The 20,714-nt window shown below is 42.9% G+C and overlaps 1 protein-coding gene across 1 annotated transcript in view; it reads right to left on the bottom strand.

Moving 5' to 3' along the window:
* Positions 1-20,714, bottom strand: part of STPG2 (sperm tail PG-rich repeat containing 2) — a 2,754,965-nt gene that overhangs the window by 2,166,323 nt on the left and 567,928 nt on the right. Inside the window, exon 6 of the mRNA XM_086961953.1 lies at positions 12,973-13,084. Within this exon, the coding sequence (XP_086818079.1) occupies positions 12,973-13,084 (112 nt within the window). The remainder of the gene's footprint in view (positions 1-12,972; positions 13,085-20,714) is intronic.

Raw genomic sequence — 20,714 nt, forward strand, 5'->3', positions numbered from 1 at the left:
AAATTGGTGGCTAATTTGGGTGAACTAGATGGCATGGAATGGGAAGAGGATCTGCAATATTCCCCCGAGATCACAATCACAACTTTTTACCGACTAATACCTCTCAAAATTCAGCATAAATCTTTTCATCAGAGGATGTGGGCAGGGTGGGCATTCCTTTCATATACTTTGGTCATACTCCAGACTGCAGTGGTTAAGGAAAGGAGTTAAAGCCGATGTTTTATTTCTAAATGGGACTCCCTTGAAGGATGTTATAAGGGACCCCTGATTCTCCAATATAACAGAAATATTCATAGCCTTTGGGCTTAATGGGGGCCCCTGAAGGGTTGGGGACCAAACTGTACCTCATGGCCTGCAGGGGCCTTTGTTACACCCCTGTTCAGAGCCTGTCTAGCAGATGTAATGAGTACTCCACTGCAGGAAGGGGCAAAGCTTATTTTATTAAGCATATTGAGTGAACTCATGCTAAAGGTATGTGAAACTGTTGTGTGATTTGGATTTGAAAATGTCACTGGAAGACATCGCAAGACAACAGGGTAGCATGGAGGTTCTGGCAATGGGCTGGTGGAATTAAAATATGGACTTAAGCCAGATCAGAGAAAAATATATCAATTAGAGTAGTTTTTGTACACAGAAATTTGACGTCTGAGGCCATTTGATGGGGCTTTGTGGCATCACTTAATGAACAAGGATTGATTTATGCCCACGTATATTTTTATTGACATTATTGCTCCCAGATGAATGATGCGAGACCAAATACCTCTATGTTGTTCAGGTTGACTCATTGAGGGTCGTGAGTAATTCTCCAGTGGTCCATGGTCAAAAATGTTTATATACTGTTCTTTTTACTGAGATTATAAAACAGCTTAGCGCCATCCTTGATGTCACTCTCCCAACGGATTCCAAATATATACTATTTGAAATCCCAAATGACGTAGACACGGCATGCCTACAACTCATCTTTAGTGCCCTGGGCCTGGTTGTCACCAAGAGGGATGTGGCCAGGCGGTGGGGCACAGCAGAGGTACCCACTATTCAAGAATGGAAGAGAGGGATGGACCTTTACATGGCAGCAGAGAAAGTCACGTATCACAGTAGGGGCTGCCCTCGAAAGTTTTGCAAGAGTATGGGGTAGCTGGATAGATTACTATTGGGCTGGACCTGATAGATGGGGCTGAAGGACCCTCAGCCATCACAGAACCCTGCATGACTCATGGGCGGTACGGTCAACCGACATGAATGCAACACACTTAAGGCAGGGATTTAATGGGGCTTGATGTGTACCATAGAGCTTTGTCAAAGATGTACAGATATGCTCATATGGACTTGCTGCTGACTGGACAGTTGTGTATTGTGTAATTGTTCTCCATACAACTGTTATTACTGTTTGAATAACAATGTTATTGCTGGGGTAAATAGAATAAAAATAAAAATAAACTTTTTTTAAACTGTTTTTGTTTTTTTGTTATACAAAATGAATCAAAATCAATTGAAATATTTTTTCAATACAATGAGTTGAAATCCGCTGAAAGACCATTGCTCTGCCACTGACAGGGGTTTGGGGACCGCATGGTTGGGACCCATGATGCTGTGCTGTTCTTCTACAGGTTGAAGCAAACTATTACTGCTAGTTAAACATTTTGGAGGCATAAGAATAAACTCATAGGTCAAAAAAATTTCAACTCTACAGGATCCAAAAAAGTCTTTTTCAGACTGGCATTAGTTTCACAGAGCAACCTAGGCATCTAAATGTAACACTTGTCAAAAACAATATTATGCACAAAGAGAGGTTACAAAAGGTCCACATTCAATATTTATTAACACTGTTATTAAAATCACATATCAAAATTCAGTTAAAAAGAAAATTACAATTCATATTCCAAATACCAAAGAAACAATAATTGGAAATACAATAAAAGAAAACAAAATAGTTCTTAAGCATAATTAATAGTTGAAAAAAACAGTAAAAAGTGGCAAAGGGAAATAAATCTCGACGCGCGTTTCGGCGGCCAGCGCCTTCTTCGATTTTAATAACAGTGTTAATAAATATTGAATGTGGACCTTTTGTAACCTCCCTTTGTGGATAATATTGTTTTTGACAAGTGTTACATTTAAGTGCCTAGGTTGTTTTATTTCAATTGTTGCTTTATCCCTGTCCTAGGACTTATATTATTTGGTTCCTCAGGGGGTCCTTGATACTTATGCCAATAATTAGTTTCACAGAGTTCATACTAGAATGAACCTTGCATGTTATCAATGAGGTATTCATTGGATAAAGTAGGAACAGGCCCAAGGATCTAGAGTTTTCGCCCACTGAATGGGCCAAGGGTTTCATGTTAGACAGCTGGTTTCCTAGAAGTAAAGGGTTTAGTTGAATCCTCTTTAGTGAGAAGGTGTACATTTTCAAGCAGGGCCAGGGACTGTTTATTGGCACATGGTTAGGAAAGTCGTTGGATGTGTCAAAAGATTCCTAATCTACATCTGCTCTAATCCTACAGTCTGTGGTCACAAAATAGAGATGAGAAACTCATAAAATTCTACAGAGGGTCTGAAAGCTGATGATGTTCCTCGATGGAAGAAGATATCCAATTCTAATGCATATCAATACAAAGTTTCAGTAGGAACAACATTGTAATGTTGGTAAACAATTATGTGATAGGATACAGAGCACAAGTTAATGGTTTGTTGAACTGGGGATAAGAAATTGTTCCAGTGACAGCACAAAAACAATTAGAACAGTCAAAATGGGGAAAGGTTTTGAGAAGATATGGAACAAAGTGAGATCTCTGGTTGATAATCTGCTGTATGAACATTCAGCAAGACCTTACCTATTTGCCCCTTTCCAGCATGCTGAGGGCGTAAGCTATTAAACAACTCCACCAACACCTATCCATAGACATAACCTTCTGTTCTCAACCTTGAAGTCAATGAGCATTCAAAAGAGGTAAAAGAAATAAATACCTGTATGTTGCTAACAGAATAGTAAGAATCCAACCAAATAGGTTAAAATCTCTTTTTGGTGTTTCAGAAATTTAGCTGAGAAGGCTGCATTTTGAGAAATGTTAGCTGCAGCTTATTGCACAAGGCTTTTGGAATGAAACCTAAATCACAATTGGTGCAGAGTGACCACCCAGGTAAGGTAAAATATGTCTAGTTTCAGTATAAACGCATCACCAGGCTTAGAAGAAGCAAAACCGTACAAACTAAAATTCTAATACATTTCCCAAAACCTGAACACTTTTGTAAAACTTCTGACACAGTGAAGCATCACTACACCAACGATGTTTGCCGTTTCAATAACTTTGTAACTTTTTTGGAGTGATTTGTATTGTACATGCAATGCCACTCTAGCTAATGATCACTTCAAATGTCTAAATTTCCACAACAATTGCTAATGTTGGGAGATCAATGCGATAATATATTTAGGGAGCCCCATGTTCTTAGACTGTATGAAGTAGGACAGTGGTTCCTAACCTTTTGACTTATGTAGACCCCCAATTAATCACTACTGGAACCCAGAGACCCCCACTGAGTCTCTACTGGAAGCCTGGGGGACACTGCCTCAGCATTTTTGATCATTTGAACTGCAAAACGGTACACATAAAAAAACATACACAAGCACTCATGAAACAAATACACGATTGATTAAATGTTCTTTAATTCACGAACAAATATAAAAAAACTAAATTTTAATTGAAAAGTTGGAGTCTTTCTAAATTCAATTGAGGCCACTCGTCATCCATCCTATATCTTGTTTGATGCACTCGCTCTGCTCTCACAAATCAATCTGGGGAGACTAACTTCATTTTTTAGACTCCAATTTTACATTTTCTTTATTGATATACAATGTCTTAATCTGTTAACATTATTCAATGTTCTAAGCAGTTGCAGACCACCTGAGAAGACTTTGGGGACTCTCAGGATACAAACCACTGAACTAGGAGGCTGGAGACTAAAGCAGCTCTCAATGAACACCAAAGTGTGCCTGCTGATACTGAGCTTATGTCCTGAAGTCAGGCTGTTTGTTGGCATCATTAGGGCCATACCAATGGATGATGTATGGAGAGAGACTGCAGTCTGCAGCAGAAGTGCACTGTAGAGGCCACATCAGGAGCTGTAAAGCAGCTATGCAGAAACAGAATGAGTCTAAAGGCCCATGCCTGCAGTAAAGGTGCAGAGTCTTGGGGAGTATGAACACACAAAGAGTTCCCCAAGTCAAAATTTGGAGACATGATACCACAAAAGGTAGTTGCTTGTTTACAATCAAAGTGAGTCGATGAGAACAGTATACTAAACTCCGCTTTCTGCTCACCTGGCACATTTGTCTGCTAAAGCCCTGCTGGTTTTTACTTCACTGGCAGTTCCTTTTGCTGAAAATTGTTATGAACGTCTGGATGACTGTTTTTAAATTGGTGGAGAGACCCTTTCCAGTTACAGACAGCTTAGTGGCTTTAATGACTGATGGCTGCCTAGACAACTTGATCCTACCCTTACAGCATTTTAAATAATGGCACCAGACTGAAGCGACGGGTACGTCCTTCCTTTTTTTTTGTCATAGTACCTAACTTGTGTTATGTGTCTGGTATATAAATTGGTTTTGGGTGTTTTATTCAGCACAGGTAGGCACAACATGCGGATCTGTGTCCGCTACCGTACAACATTATCTGAAAGCCAGAAGGAACTCCCCAAAATACCTTATTCTGGTTTTAATAATAATTGTTGTATTTAAACTGAGTTTCCTAATCATGTCTAGACTAAGGGCCTCATTACGATGTTGGTGGGACCGATGCATTACAATGCAGATGGTCGAACCGCAGTGGTCGGGGGAAAATAAAGCCACATCTGACAGGATCAAGAATCTCATCAGGGTGGTGGTTGTAATCCTATCCCTTCAATAGAGGCGGTGCCTGTGCAGGTACTGCCATAGGGATTAGGATGCCCCTTTCCAACTGCCTTTTCACGGTCCGACCCCCATGAAAAGGCAGACTTAAACAGACTTTGGGGACCCCAAGCAGGGCCCCCATCCTCCGTGGGCCACTGCTAAATGGCCTGGGGGGCACATCTTGTGTCCCCGACAGATCTATGCACAGTGGGCCCGATTCACAGAACTAACTTAAGACAAAATCCTAAACTTACTACCATTTTCGTATTTAATGAAGGCACTTACTCATTTTGGTATTCACAGAAGACACTTACTCATTTCGGTATTCACAGAAGTTAGGAGTCCTAACTTTAGGACTCCTAAATGCCTTCTGTGAATACCGAAAGTCTTAAAATTAGGATTTTTCTCAATTTAGTAGTAGAAAAGTTAGGACTCCTAAATGCCTTCTGTGAATACCGAAAGTCTTAAAATTAGGATTTTACTCAGTTTAGTAGTAGTAAAGTTGAGAAAACTCCTAATTTTAAGACTTTCGGTATTCACAGAAGGCATTTAGGAGTCCGAAAGTTAGGAGTCCTAACTTTACTACTACTAAATTGAGAAAAATCCTACTTTTAAGACTTTCGGTATTCACAGAAGGCATTTAGGAGTCCTAAAGTTAGGAGTCTTAACTTTACTACTACTAAATTGAGAAAAATCCTAACTTGAAGACTTTCGGTATTCACAGAAGGCATTTAGGAGTCCTAAAGTTAGGACTCCTAACTTTTGTGAATACCGAAATGAGTAAGTGCCTTCTGTGAATACCAAAATGAGTAAGTGCCTTCTGTGAAAACCAAAATGGTAGTAAGTTTAGGATTTTGTCTTAAGTTAGTTCTGTGAATCGGGCCCAGTGTGTCAGGGACTACATGGTGCCTGGCACACGGTGCATGGATGTGCACAAAGTGCTTTTTTCTACTGCGGCTTGTGCTGTGGCCCTTTTCCTGGGCTGAAGCAGCCCACAGTAGAAAAAAGCACTTTCCGGCAGCGGTGTTGGCGGTCTTATCCTAATAGGGTGGATGGGACTGTTGACTCCTTGTCAGATGGTCTCCTGCCAGATGCAATGGTTGGCGGCGGCCCGGCCGACTGCCATTGCAATTAGGGCCTAAGTTCTGCTCTCCTGGTGAGCTGTAAAGACGATGAAACACATGTTTGCAGTTTCTTTAACTCTAACTGTGGTGGAAGTGGATGTAATCAACTAATCCAAGAACTATAAAACTCGCCTGTAATGCTAAATTTCTGCTTTTGAATGCACTATTTTCCTGACAGCTTAAAAATGTTGAGCAGGGAAAACAGAATATTGCTTATGGACTGACACAGGTCACTTGGAATGTTTTCCATCTAAAATGGGTGCTGCCTATATTGCTCTTCGTATTTCCTAGCCAATGTATCTTTCCGGTGGTTGGTTCTTCCCAGTTTGTAGGGTCTAGAACATGAGTTTACAGTATGCTTTGCAAGTTACATGACACACTAGGATTGTACGCGTGAGAGCAACGATGGAAGCCCATCCTACTGGTGTGCAATTTCATAAAGTTAGGTTGCATTTTAGCAAAGCTGATTAAGACCTAAAAACAGACTCAATTAAAAGGGAACACATAAGCAAGCAATTACTGTAAGCAGAAGGATGCATATATGGTTGCTGAACCATAATGGCTATCTGAAAGGATCATTTTCCTACAACTGTTGCATTTAGACAAATGCAGTGGAGAAACCTACAGAGCTGATGTATAAAATCTTGCACACTTGAAGTAGGGACATTGAGATTTGTTTAGACTAACCTTATCAACAAGGGCGCCTTTTTGACCGACAAAAAACATGTGTATTAATAGCTGTGGTGGAGCAGATCTTCGTCTACGTATTTATTTACTACATAGCTCTGTAGAAGCTGCTCATCATCTTTCTTTAGTTCAGACCACTCATGTTGTGGAAGAGTGTGTGTGTTGAGGGGCAGGGGAAGCTAGAGCCCACTCGGGGAAGCGAGGGTCCCCATATAAATCCTTCAATCATGGCACCCAATGGCATGGACCCCTGAGGTGGGGAGATTTCATGCAGATTGTCATGCACTTACCAAAACCAGGAACAGATGTGTTCTTCCCCACCATAAATCCACTGGCCATTTTAAACTCATATATAACTACAGATAAAAGGCTGGTCCTTCATCACAGAACCGGTGGCATACCTGAGTTTTCTTATCCTAAAGTTATACAAAACAAAGGACTGGGCAGGGTTTTGTCACTCCAAACACATAAATCTATTCAAAATCTCAGTGAGGAAGTCTTCTCAGATATTTTAGCACATATTTGACAATGATTACTCAGAACCCATACAAAACAGGCACAGATAGGAAACTGATTCCATGAGCCCACACAGAATCAAGTACAGATTAGACATGGCTGACCATATATATCAACTCACATCCAAAAACAAATCAGAGACTTACCATAATACACTCACACAGAATAAAGTACATATTTTAATCTGGTCGCCATCAACCAATACAAAATAAAATGCAACTCCGAGCCACATCACACCACTTCCACACTGAAACAATAATCCTAGTCTGGTAAATTTAAAGTCTTTACAAACTACAAAGAGAAGCTTGGACAGAACAACAGGTCATATGAATAAGAACAGATCTGACACTTTATATCCTAAAATAACACAGCACCATGCATAGTTCAGAGCCCGGTGACCCCACTCATGATCAAGTATAAACTTGAACTGGGGCAGCACAAAACCAAGCAAAACCACTGACGATCTCAGCCTCGCCACCATAAAATCACTTAAAATTATGTCATAGCCAAACCTGGTCATCCCACTACATACTCCAATACAATTACTGATTTTAACCTCAGTATCCCAAATCCATATTTGATCAAGTCCAGATCAGAGTCTGGTCACCCAGTATATACAAAAAAAACAAGTACAGAAGTTTGCTTCTTTGTGTTAGTTCTTGCTTTGCCTCACAGCACTGAACCTGTTCACCTGGTTCCTGTGCGACTAGTCACTGCAATAACCCCACATCTAAGTCCTATTCAGAAGCCCGTTAGTCTCACACACAACCAAGCACAAATATTAAGCTGGTCACTATTCATCGTGACCCAGAAAACCAATGTACACATCAAAGTCTGGCAACTCCAGACATTACTCAGTGTATACTTAAGTCGCGCTTTAGGGAAAAAAAACAAAAAAAACAGCCAAGGACATATCTACGCTTGGTGACCATAGATCCACACACAATCGTATAGTGATATGAATCAGCTTCTGCTTACATGTGGTGTTTCCATCAATATTATCTATGTTGGTAAATATTGTATTCACTTAATAAACATTTTTTACTTGTTTTTAGCTCTGGCCTTTGAAGCAGCGTTAGGTCTCTCAACAGACCATTCTTTTTTCCAAAACAACCATACATCATATGCTTACATAGAGAGGCTATTGGTCCATGGACCTTCTCCACTGGTCTGTTTATTAGTTATTCACATTTTACTTCTGCTCACACATCATACAGCATGTGGCAAGGAGTCAAACCCCTTTAGCCAATGGCTCCGTTCACTTTGAATAACTGTACAAAGCCTGTGCACAGTTACCTTCCCACTAGAAATAGCTCCTTTCTCTTCAGTGACAACGCTTAATTGTAATTGTTGTATTTAATTTAAATCCAAGCTATTAGTTTTGCCTGCACTTTGAGTGTTAAATGGTTATTTTATAGTTGTGGTGACAAAGTTGATGATGCTATAACATTGTAGCTGTCTGACATTTTGTTAGGTGGGGATTTATTCGTCTCTCCTTCACAAATAATTGAATGCCTGGACCAAAAGAAACTCTTGGTTTAAAAAAAAAATCACATCTGTGATGGCTTTTAAACTGCAAATCTGTTTGCCATGCATGGAGTGTCCGCGTTTACATGTAGGGATATTTTCAATTTTCTTGGTACACCAGCTTGCTAAGGGCAGATCTACTTGCTTTGCCAATGCTTGTATTTTGTATTAACTTCATAATTTTTAAGTCATGAGTACCGTAGAAGTTCTGATGTAGGCTCTGTCCACTTCACTACCATAATCCCACATAGGCACAGGCAGGTGGGGGTGAAGGTCACACATACGCACTGGAAGTAGGGGTGAAGGGGTGCTGCAGCACCCTCAAAAGAAACATGCTGGAGTTCAGAAGGGGAATAAGTAATAATAACGCCTTTGAATGTTGGTATTTTGTGATATTTGCTATGTCTCCAAAGACAGAAGTCTGTTCAGTTCAAATAACTTTATTTCAGCCACCAGGACCATAAAAGTAACCGCAAAGTTAGAACAAATAATAAATAGAAAACTAGTTAAAACAATTTACAGACAATTGCTAGATTAAAAAACAGATTAAAACAATTAAAACAGCAATTTGCAAAACATGTGCATACAGATAAAACAGCGAAGTAACATCTAATAGATAATACAAACAATTCCTTTTGATCACCCACATAGCACCCAGAAATTTGGCAACAGAACTAGCAACAGCAGGACGGCAGTCTACCCTGAGAATGCGAAGGGCAGCTGAGTAGTGGCATACACCTAGCAGCCTGAATATGAGAGGTATCCAGGTCCTATGGGAAGAGACATAGGCTGAACACACAAAAAAACAAAAAACGAGCGGGACAGTCTCCTCTGCAGAATTATAGGCCGGACACATACAGGCTCCTCCTTCCAGTTGGAAGTGAACGTCTCAGTAGTAAGGTACCCAATCGAAACTGAAAATACAGCTTTCTGTCCAATAAAGCAGACACCTGATCCCAAAAGATCTCAAACCCCAAAGTGGGCATGAAATCAATAAAAATCAAAACTTGGAACAGGCAGCTTTGCGAAGTTTATTATCCGATACAGATGCCCAATAGTGCTTTTTCAAAAGTTCCTTGACTAGGAATTTGGTAGACTCTAGGCACTTCCACTTCACAGGCAGACCAAGTGAGTAAAGTGCCTCCTTAACACGCAGAAGACAGGGGACCTTACTGAAGAGATAAACCTTCATAACATCCTTGAGACCTTCAACATAGTGTGTTAGTTCAGGGGTAGTCCATAGATGTCTCCAATACAAAACTGGGTGCCACCAAATTTTGTCCAACAACCCCTATACACCCAGGTCCCTAAAGAGTGGATACAGTGGAGTTCTGGGCGGGAGAGAAGAAAGATTTCTAAGGAATTTGTTTTTAGTTTTACTTAATAATTAATTATTGGGAAACCCCCACAGTTCCGCACGATATAGTGCGGAGGCTAATTCTTTCGCCTCATAAATTTTAAGAACGGGTGAAATAGGTTTAATGTATAAAATTAAATACTCCTTAAGCAATGCCCTGACATTCGCTTGAGTTTTATAGCAGCCTTATGAACATGGGAGTCCCAGGTCATACCCCTAGAGAACGTCACTCCGAGATAAGTAAAGGAGTTGACCTTCTCGAGGGTGGTTCCCATCAGGTCTGTTCTCCCCCTAAAAGACTTATGTTGATTAAATGACATCACCTCAGTTTTAGAAGAGTTGATCTCTAGGCCACAAGCAAGACAATACTCATCAAAACTAGTCAGAATTTTCTGAAGCCAGCTCGGGGTCTTGAAGATCAACAGGGTGTCATCCACAAAGAGAAGAATCAGAGTTTTAGTTTGTGCCAGTGAGGCAGCATCGATATCAGCCTGGGACAAAAAATGGACAATATCGTTAATGATTATACGAGAACAGGGTGGGTGCCAGGATGCAACCTTGGTGGACAGCTTTGTGGACTGGCACCCGGTCAGACAGTTTATCCTGGTCCCCCCATCTGACACTCACATAATTGTCCTCATGTAGGCAAATTAGTAGCAATAAAATGTGTGAAGATATTGCCAGGTAAGAGAATGCTTTCAAAAGGACAGACCTAGGGACCAAGTCAAAGGCCAATTTTAGATTGACGAATGCAACATAAACGAACAGCTCTCCTTTTCGTACCAATAATGTCACCTCGAATAAGTGAGCTGCAGCCCCTGGTATAACGTATCCAGTGTGTCACTTTATTCTTTAAAGATTCCTCCCCTTCATGTCTAGCATTAGAAACCAGCTTGAGAACAGTGATCATCATGGTGGAAACAGGGTTAGTAGGTTTGGTTTTAGTATGGCGCAGGGGGATGCTAGAATTGTGTCTGTCACTAGCCCCGAAAGAGCAAGAAGGGAAGGCGCTGGCTGGAATTGTGCGCTAACCTTGTGCAACCGCAAGCTGAGTGTTGGGAGTGGTATCAAATACCCTGCTTTGATCCAGAGTCCATGAAGCCACATGTCTAGGAAGATAAGGTTTGCAATAGGGGCGGAGTCCAGTAAGGAGGGGAGCCCATGTTCGAAGGGATCCCCATTTGATTGAGAGGGGCAACAAATGGTCAATAGGTGGGCACAGATTAATTATTTTGACAATTAACTACATGGTCCTTGCTATGGGTTAAAAGATGATTTCAAGAATTGGCCAGCGATGAGGCCATAGATTTTAGCACCCCCACCTTAGTTTTCAAATCTAATATAAGAGCAGTATAATGAGCCTGATAATAAGGAATGAAAGCAAGAGCTTCATGTTCCGCAGGTCGGCGCACGTGATAACCATCATCAACCTAGGCATTCGTCAGCTCAGACAATGGGGGCAAAGCGATTACTAAAAGGCAAAACATCTTCCTCTGAGACCTGCAACGCTTGAGCAGGTAGAGGATGTACTAGTACAGGTGTTGACAACAAGTCTACTTTGTCCCCAGTTTGTGGCTCCAGGGCCCGACTGTTGTTTCTCTTGAACAATCTGGGAATTTGTTTTTGCTTGGATAGAGAATCTAGAGATGGAGAGCTGCTAGAAGGAGGAGCAGGGACTTCAGGGGCGGGGCAAGAATCTCCTCACATTGTCACTCCTGTCCAGCACACACTTACCTCTGGCGTGCTTTTAGGTCTTTTTAATTTTCTTCTTTGCCAGGCCGTCGACCCCCCTCAGGAGCCTTCCTTTTCCCAATTTATGGATAACAAGGTGTCAATAACATGAATGCACATAAAGCTGTATAGCAACGAATCAAAGGTTTCCGCAAACCGGGTGTTACCGGGCCCGGCAACTGGCTTGCAGGCACCTCAGACAAACTGGCTTGCTCATGTAATATGGGCAGCAGAGTATTTTGAGAAGTTGACAGACAACAGTACCTTTGGGGGATCAGAGTGAACATTAGGGGGGTGACCCAGACCAGCCTCCTACGGGTTCCGATGGGTGTGGATGGGCCCGCCTTTGGCCTGAACTTTGCCTTGGTGCGGCCAGCGCGTTTCCTGCACAGCGGGCTTGCTGTAATACTTTCAGGGCTCGTCAAGAGAGAGTGTGGCTTCATACCACCCCCTTACCACGCTTATCCTGAATGGGTGTGGCTCATTTGCTATGCTTATTTTTTGTGTGACCCTTCGATTTTTCACAATCCCTATGACTTCAATGGTGTAACATTAATGGCAGCCCCCAACTCCAAAAAATGGTGCCGGTTACCACTATGATCACATTCCCGGTCTCCAAGGCATGTGGTGAATGATTATACTTAAGGTTTGAATTCTGCCCATAATTCAGGATTGTAGGAATGCTCATAGCTTGCTTCTCTGTGTGGGCCACCTTACTCCTATACGCAAGCCCTAGCCAGTGCTTAATTTGTGGCCAAACTTACAAATATTTCTGGGGGCTGCTGGGACTTTTCCAGCAACAGATTGTGACCCACAGCCTGAGAGGTAAAAGTAAAACTTTAAGAAATGTAGAGCAAAATAAAGATAGGACAACAGCGACAGAGGGAGAAAGCAGGAATGAGAAAAAAAGCCTGCTAGAGTGAGAGAAAGACACAAGAAGTGCAAAGTGGCTGGAGAAAGAGGCATACGCTGGAATCATACCTAGGCAGCTAAGAAAAACTTCGGACCCCTTCACATTTTTGTTTTTGTTTTTTGTTTTTTACAAAAAATTGAACTCTGGCAATCACAGTGCCGCCCCCCACCGTTGTGTGACCTACTGATCCAAACTCAGTATTTTAAATACCATGAATTAGCTGAATTTGCTTTACCTTCTTCTCCTCCTGTAAAGCTATTACTTCGTGATAGCGTGGGATGCAAGGGTCATATTTCTTCTTATCTTCTTTCTTGAGGTTGACATTTTCATAATGCACTGCACTTTCCCTTTAGAAAGGAAAAGGGGAGATTTATGAGCCTACATTTCAAAATGGACCGACATCTCGGCAAGCAGGCTGAAAGCTTTCTGCTCCTTTCTTGCATATATTAAAACCAGCTGCTCTTGGCAATTGCTAATAGGGGTAATGATTATTCACTAATGCGAGGATATGCACTTATTAAAAAAAAGCTGCAGTGCGCACCTGTAGCAGACAGACGAGTGAGCTCAGCTTTCCTCACTTCTCTCACATTACTGACAGCTGAGGCAGGCAGCTGCCTCTAGCTCGAGTCAAAATAGGCCCCGTCGCCCCTCCCCTGCGCCCACTTCAGTATAGTCAAAATTGGAATATCAGAGGCGGAATCACTAGGCAGGTCTCTGACAGGTCACTTCCATAGGAATAACAAAATATAACAAAATGCAGGTAATACATGAGATTTCAGATAGACGCAGGGATGGAAAGGCAGGGACGTGGTACTGTGCGTCGCTGAGATAGGGACACAGAGAAGGGAGGACACACGCACATGGAGACACAGTTATACGAAGTTATACAAGAAGAGTGTGACACAGATATGTATGAAAAATGGAGTTACAGAGAGAGGGAAGTACAAACAGGGCGGGCTGCTCCTCCGTTGGAGAGAAGGAGCGTTGCCCCACTTAAATGCCCCCTAAAGCCTCAGAGATTAAAAATAAAATGGTAATTTATAACCATTTTATTTTTCATCCACCCGTCCTGAACAGGGCGTCAGGAAGGGGCGGGGCCTGCTGAGTGGCACCAGCAGCAGGGTGGGCTGTCTGTGCACTGTTTAAAGTGTGCGTGTCCCTTTGGCCGGCAGTCTTGAGACTGCCAGCCAAACATGCGCACTATAAAATCCTAAATCCAGAAGTTTTATGGGTTTGAGGGTAAGTAAAGCCCTCCAGCACGCTGTGAAGTGCAGAGACGGGCCACTCCCTCCAATTAGGGCGATGCTCTCATGCTGTTTAACAGCATGTGAGCAGTGTCAGGATTGGTCAAGGGAGTTGCAGCAACCAGTACCAGTTACTGAGACAAAAGAAGAGGTCCGAAGTGAAGGAAGTCATGTTGTTAAGTGTATTATTTTTAATATTATCACTTGCGCGCGCCACCCCTCCCTCCCCGTAGAGGTCAGCCACCACTGTAGTGAAGCAGGGAGACAAGTAGGCAGGAAGAAAGGAAGGCACCTGGGCAGGGAGACACACAGGAGGAAGACAAACAGACTCACTCTTGCCTCAAATGTTCCAGCCTTTTCAGACTGTATACACATCAGGGATTAAACCTTGCCCTTTCAGACTGCATATTTTGTAGCTGTTTTGGGGGTGTTTAGAGAGTCCAATTTATTGGGAAACAAGAGAATTCTGGAGATCTATGCTGGAGAGGTGAGTATGGAGAATGGAGAGCTTTGATTAAGGTTGCAAAAGTGAAAGACAGATCAAACAGGTAAGGGCAGGTGCGTGATGTTGAAAAGAATTGGTGGGAATTTGTCTCCAGTGGCGGAAAAAAAGAAAGAAAGAAGTGGGGAACCCTAGGTATTTTCCAATCACTCCTTTATATTAAGTACTTTTGGGGCCCGATTCACAGAATTAACTTAAGACAAAATCCTAAACTTACAACTTTTGGTATTCACAGAAGGCATTTAGTAGTAGTAAAGTTAGGATTTTGTCTTAAGTCTATCTTAAGTCTGTCTTAAGTCTGTCCTAAGTTTGTCTTAAGTTTGTTTTAAGTCTGCCCTACTACTTTTGGTATTCACAGAAGGCATTTATTAGTAGTAAAGTTAGGATTTTGTCTTAAGTCTGTCTTAATTTTGTCTTAAGTTTGTTTTAAGTTTGTCTAAAGTCTGTCTTAAGTCCGTCTTAAGTCTGTCTTTAGTCTGTCTTAAGTCTGTCTTAAGTCTGTCCTAAGTTTGTCTTAAGTTTGTCTTAAGTCTGTCTTAAGTCTGTCTTAAGTCTGCCCTACTACGTTTGGTATTCACAGAAGGCTTTTAGTAGTAGTAAAGTAAGGATTTTGTCTTACGTTTGACTTAAGTTTGACTTAAGACAGACTTAAAATAGACTTAAGACAGTCTTAAGACAAACTTAAGACAGTCTTAAGACAGACTTAAAGACAGACTTAAGACAGACTTAAGACAAACTTAGGACAGACTTAAGACAGACTTAAGACAAACTTAAGACAGACTTAAGACAGACTTAAGACAAACTTAGGACAGACTTAAGACAGACGAAAGACAGACTTAAGACAAAATCCTAACTTTACGACTACTAAATGCCTTCTGTGAATACCAAAAGTAGTAAGTTTAGGATGTTGTCTTAAGTTAGTTCTGTGAATAGTGCCCATAAACACGACCAATACTCTAAATCTGCTCACCTCAAATGTCTGTTTTTCTATCAGAGTTTTCAATCATAGGGCTATCACAGTGCTATCTGTGCCAAACTAGAAAAGCAACAAATACTTTTTCTAATGAACTCTTGGTGTACATTTATGGAGCTGAGCGGTATTCAAGGAGGATTTGTTTTTTGTTATGCGAACGCCAGGCTCCTTCTGGTTTTCCAACTGTTTGATGTGATGCATACGTTTTTGGTGATGTTGGGTAAAGATAGGCAGAGTTTTGGAACTCATTCCCTTAGGACAGGTACGGCTACATAGGCGGCAAGACTGAGGCACATATTTACAAGCCCTCTGCGCCACCCGAGCATCACTTCTTTGAATGATCCAGTGGCGCAGGGCCATATTCCATATTTGCATGGTGGCACTAAGCCACTTTGCGTGCGTTAACATCACCTGGTAAATAGGGCCATTTCCGCTGCAGTCCCCTGTGGCAAAGGGGCGTGCAATGGGTATTGCTGTGGGCGTTCCACTGCAACACCCATTGGTTTTTGACGATGCCTCAGATTTACAGGAATTGAATACTAGGCAATGTAATTGCGCAACAAGGAGAAATTATTAATTTCTCCTTGTTAATTGCTCTTTTCCATGTGTGCTGCATTCTGTCGCACACATAGAAGGTGCAAATTACTATTATTGATTGTTTATGTACTGGAAGGTGTCCCTTCCTGCACATAAACAATAATCCCTGCAGCGCAGGCACCAATGCAACATGATGGCAGGGTGCCTACGCTGGTGCTAGGCAGCTTTTATTTCTCTAGGGGAAACACAGGGATGTATGACGGTACCACGCGTACTTTTACAACGCGTACCGTTACCACGCTACTTTTACCACGCAAGTCGTTACAACGACTTGCGTGGAGGGGCGCTGGATAGTAAATTATTTAATTTACTATTCCAACTCCAGTCCCCGTGGACTCTAGGGAAAGGAGTTGGATAGTAAATTAAAGTATTTACTATCCATGAGCGCCCCCCAGCGCATTTCGTTGTAACGACCTGCGTGGTAAAAGTAGCGTGGTAACGGTACCGCGTTGTAAAAAATGCGTGGTAACCGTTGTATACCGAAACACAGGGATGCGCCGTATTCTTGTGAATTCAGCCCAACCAAGTGTTTTAAAAATGTCTGAGCGCAGCGCTACCAAATTTGGCGCAGATCCACGCTCCATCAATTTCTTGTGAATATGCACCCTAGTCTTTTGTTGAATGTCAGGAAGAATTTGGGAAGGTAGTCATCAAACTATTGCATGAGATATATAAGACAGATGGAGGAACAATATTAATTAAGGATTGCTAGTGTTCTTTTGTTTTTGTTTCTTGCAGGCTGTGTAGCCAGACCGTTGTTGGCAGTATTGAAGATCTGGTTAGCTGGTGATTATTTCCTGCAGTGGGCAGCGAAACAGCAGAGAAGAGGCCTTTTGGAAAATCATTGGGCATAAGAACAGATGCCTATAGGGTTGAATGGTGGGGTATGAGTGATAGGAAGTGGGGGCAGCAGTGGCCTTAGTTGGCAGAGCTGGTGTTGATGTGGGTGTGCCCATCGCATGTACTGCTCATCCACCTGGGTGAGAACGATCTAGGTCAACTTTCTGGTACAGACTTTTGACGGTGATGAAAGGGGATCTGGATAGAGTAGCTTATGCATGGTTAAGAATTTAAATATTTGGACGGAGCTAGTGCCAAGATGAACTTCGTGAGGAGAGTTGAGGCATACCGCTGAAGAAAAGACCATATGTAAAGTGAATAGGGAGAAGCAACAGTTTTGTATTAGGAAGAGGATGGGTTTGTTGCAACACAACAGCATAGTATAGGGTAATTTTGTTTGTTTCAGCAAGAAGAGGTACACCTTTCTTTTGTAGTTAATGAATATTATATGCCAGATGTATTGGTCATGGTGGGTAAGAAAATGGTAGTCCGCTTACGGTGCTGAAAACATGGTACGGCATGGCTGTTAGAGTAACAGCCCATGGACTGTATGTAAGGTAAGGCTGACAAAGTGGCAGACCGTGAGCGGATGTGCCAAGAGGGAAGTACGCTGTTGAAGGGACAGCACTGCACAGTTTGTGAGGGAGCAGGAAATCCCCTATTCACTGTTTTCCTGGTTGTCAGGGAAGCACAAGGCTGAGGCCCTAAGCCGGAACGGTTGGGGTGTCTCCGGGTGGACGTTTGAGGATGTGGTACAGGGAAGATTATGCTTGGATCGTGGTTTAAAGGGTGGTGGTTGGAGATTAAGTTGGATGGTAGCGGATAATGGGGTTATTTGATTGAAAGAGTTCATATTTGCGTGCCTATGAGGGTGGGGTTTAGGTTTCGAAATGTGAGGAGTGGAATATATTGTAATGCTAATATCTAGCTATGGACCGGTCCTAATAAAGCAGTGTTTTGCTATCTAATGGTGGCCGTGGTTATTTATGCCCCATCCTGTCCACATGCCTCTCCTCTCATGCGTTGTTAACCCTGGCATCACTCATTTGCCCTCGCTGTCACACTAGTAGCATATAGTGACTCTCTGAACCCCCCTGCTTTAAATGCCTGTTCAGCTGCAGAAACACTTGACTCAACAGCAACATTACCAGAGGGTGAGCTAACAACACTGGAAGATACTAGCCATGCCAAACAAATCCTCCATTCTGAATATAAATGTACCCTGAACAATCCAATCAAGCAGAATGGGCAGAAAGCCATCCATTTTATTACCCTAGCATGCCCTCCCCATTGTGGAAGGAAAACAATGGAGGATTTCACCTTTTTCCTAGGTTTATTTTTCTCACGTGTGACTCATCCTATCACTACCCACCAGCCATGCAGAGCCACCAGTATGTCTACCTCTCATGTGACTGACTCCCTCCAGCACCACCGCTCCGGTGCAGGGACCAGCCTAGCTGCCTGACTTGAGACACACTTTTTCTAAATCTAAATTAAAGGATCTTTTCTTAACTAGAGTTAGTCTAGATAGATGGAATAAGTACAAAGCAAAAGGCTCAGTAATAATGTATCAGGCAATGCCCCTGCCATTCTGCGGAACTCTTCTTACCTTTCCTTTATAGATAACTCTCACCATCGCTTTTTATTAATAAGATTGTGTTTACATTTTATGCTACTGATGTTGGGATATTCACCCAACACATATTCACCAAATCAACTTTCCTGCTGCCCATGTGATGACCATTCAAAACAATCCACCTCTGACATTCTGTTCATTTGCTCTCTCTATACAACTCAGAGGAAAAGGTTCATTGTTCCGATACTGCAAAATTGGCCTTACAATCTCATAGACTACCGCTCTTAATTCTTCCACAACTTTGATCAACATTTATATGTTTTATTACCTCCTCGTCCGTCTTCCCATCCCCTTCCTTAACAGTGAGCAACTTGTCTGCTCCACAGAAACCCTATACCTAGCAGAGCTGTAACACTTTCCCCAATATGATGGCACCTAGTTTGTTTGCATAAAGGGGGAAGTGCGTCATGACAACATCCTGGTTTTTTTTTCTGACTTTGTCAGTTTCCGTGTGCCTAGCAGAGTGGGTGGTCGGATAAGTGTTTTTTTTTTTACATTTCATTTTTGTTTTCCTGGCGACCTTCTTTAGCGTCTGCTTTTCTGCCTTCTTTCCTTCACTTCTGCCTAAGGCGGGTGGATGGGGATGTGTTTTAGATATAGTATGTGAAGGTGGTATTTGTTTATTTGGATTTCGGCGGCCTGCTCTAGCGTTCGCTTTCATGTCCAGTTATCATTTCGCATGCAACTCTGCGGCTTACCGGTCACCAGGCTTTAGCGGGTGTGTGCCTTTATTTCTTGCTTTATTGTGTGGTCCAGTCCCTGTTTAAGGATTTCCAGGCCCTGCTCTTCTATTACAGGAGGGGGAGGATGACTCCTCTCTCTTAGCTCTCATGGAACTGCAGGTGCGCTATCTCTCTGACATTTCCTTTGACAATTTGCATGCGGTGGCAGCGGCTTCTGGGGCTTCCTTTGCTGCTCGTTGTCATATCTGGATGAAGTCTTGGAAGGCGGATTCCTCTCAGAAGTCCGTCCTGTTTAAGTTGCCGTTTGTCGGTTCCAATGTCTTTGGTCCCCAGCTGGAGGACTTGGTCAAGCAATCAGCTGAAAATCGTTAGCTTGTTGCTCCTGTTTGCCCTCCTTCTCGAGGACATGGTTTTGGTTATTGCCGTGCTTATGGCTTTCCTTCCACCAGGGGTGCTCCACAGCCCTTTCGTGGCAGGGGTCGTGGCCGGGGGCCCCTGGTGGTGCCAAGTCCCGGGCCCAATCCGGTGGTCCTGCCTCCGCTCCTTCTCCAAAGCAAAGACTGTATGCCTTTTCCAGGTGGGGGTTGCCTATGCTTCTTTTTTCATCGCTGGGTGAGTCTTCCATATGCCTGGGCGGTCCAGACGGTGTCCTCCAGTCACTGGATCGAGCTTTCCTCTCCTCCCCCCCCCCCCCTCGGTCTTCTGGGAAATTCCTCTGCTGCGTCATCCTCTGAGGCGGGCAGCCTTGCTGGAGGGCGTTCGTCTTCTCTTAGAGAAGGCAGCTATTGTGGAGGTCCCTCCGCTGGAGAAGGGGCTGGGTTGTTATTCCATCCTCTTTCTGGTCTCCAAGAACGATGCAACAGTGTTGGAACTAAAGAGGGTAAATCTCTACATTCCTCGTCATCATTCCAAGATGGTATCTTTGCTGTTTATCCTGCACCTGGTACTGCCACAGTGCTTTCTTGCCTCCCTCGTCCTGATGGACGCCTATCTGCATGAGCCCATCCATCCTGCGGATCAGCAGTTTCTTCGCTTTGCTGTGGGTTCCTGGCACTTTCAATTCCAAGTGCTTCCTTTCGGCCTTTCATTGGCACCAAGGGTTTTCTAGAAACTCTTGGCCCCACTGGTGGGTAGTCTCCATTCCAAGGGACTTCAAGTTTTTCCCTACCTTGATGATTGGTTGATTGTTTCTCCTTCTTTCGCTCAGGCACAGAAGGATGTGGACCAAGTGTGTCGTGTTCCGGAGTCCTATGGGTTCCTCACAATCAAAGGAAGTCATCCCTGCTGGGGGTTCTCTTCTGGATGGATCTGGGGATGGTGTTCCTCTCCCAGGAGAGACAATTGACTTTGTTTGAGCAACTTTCGTGGGTTCTGTCTCAATCCAAGTTGTCTGCCAGGCTCTGGCTGCGGAGTCAAGGAGAGATGGCTTCCACTCTGCATCTCTTTCCTTTGGCCTGTCTCCATCTGTATCCCCTCCTGCATCACATTCTGGCCCACTGGGA

This window comes from Lissotriton vulgaris, chromosome 3_1, assembly GCF_964263255.1.
Source record: "Lissotriton vulgaris chromosome 3_1, aLisVul1.2, whole genome shotgun sequence".
NCBI lineage: Eukaryota > Metazoa > Chordata > Amphibia > Caudata > Salamandridae > Lissotriton > Lissotriton vulgaris.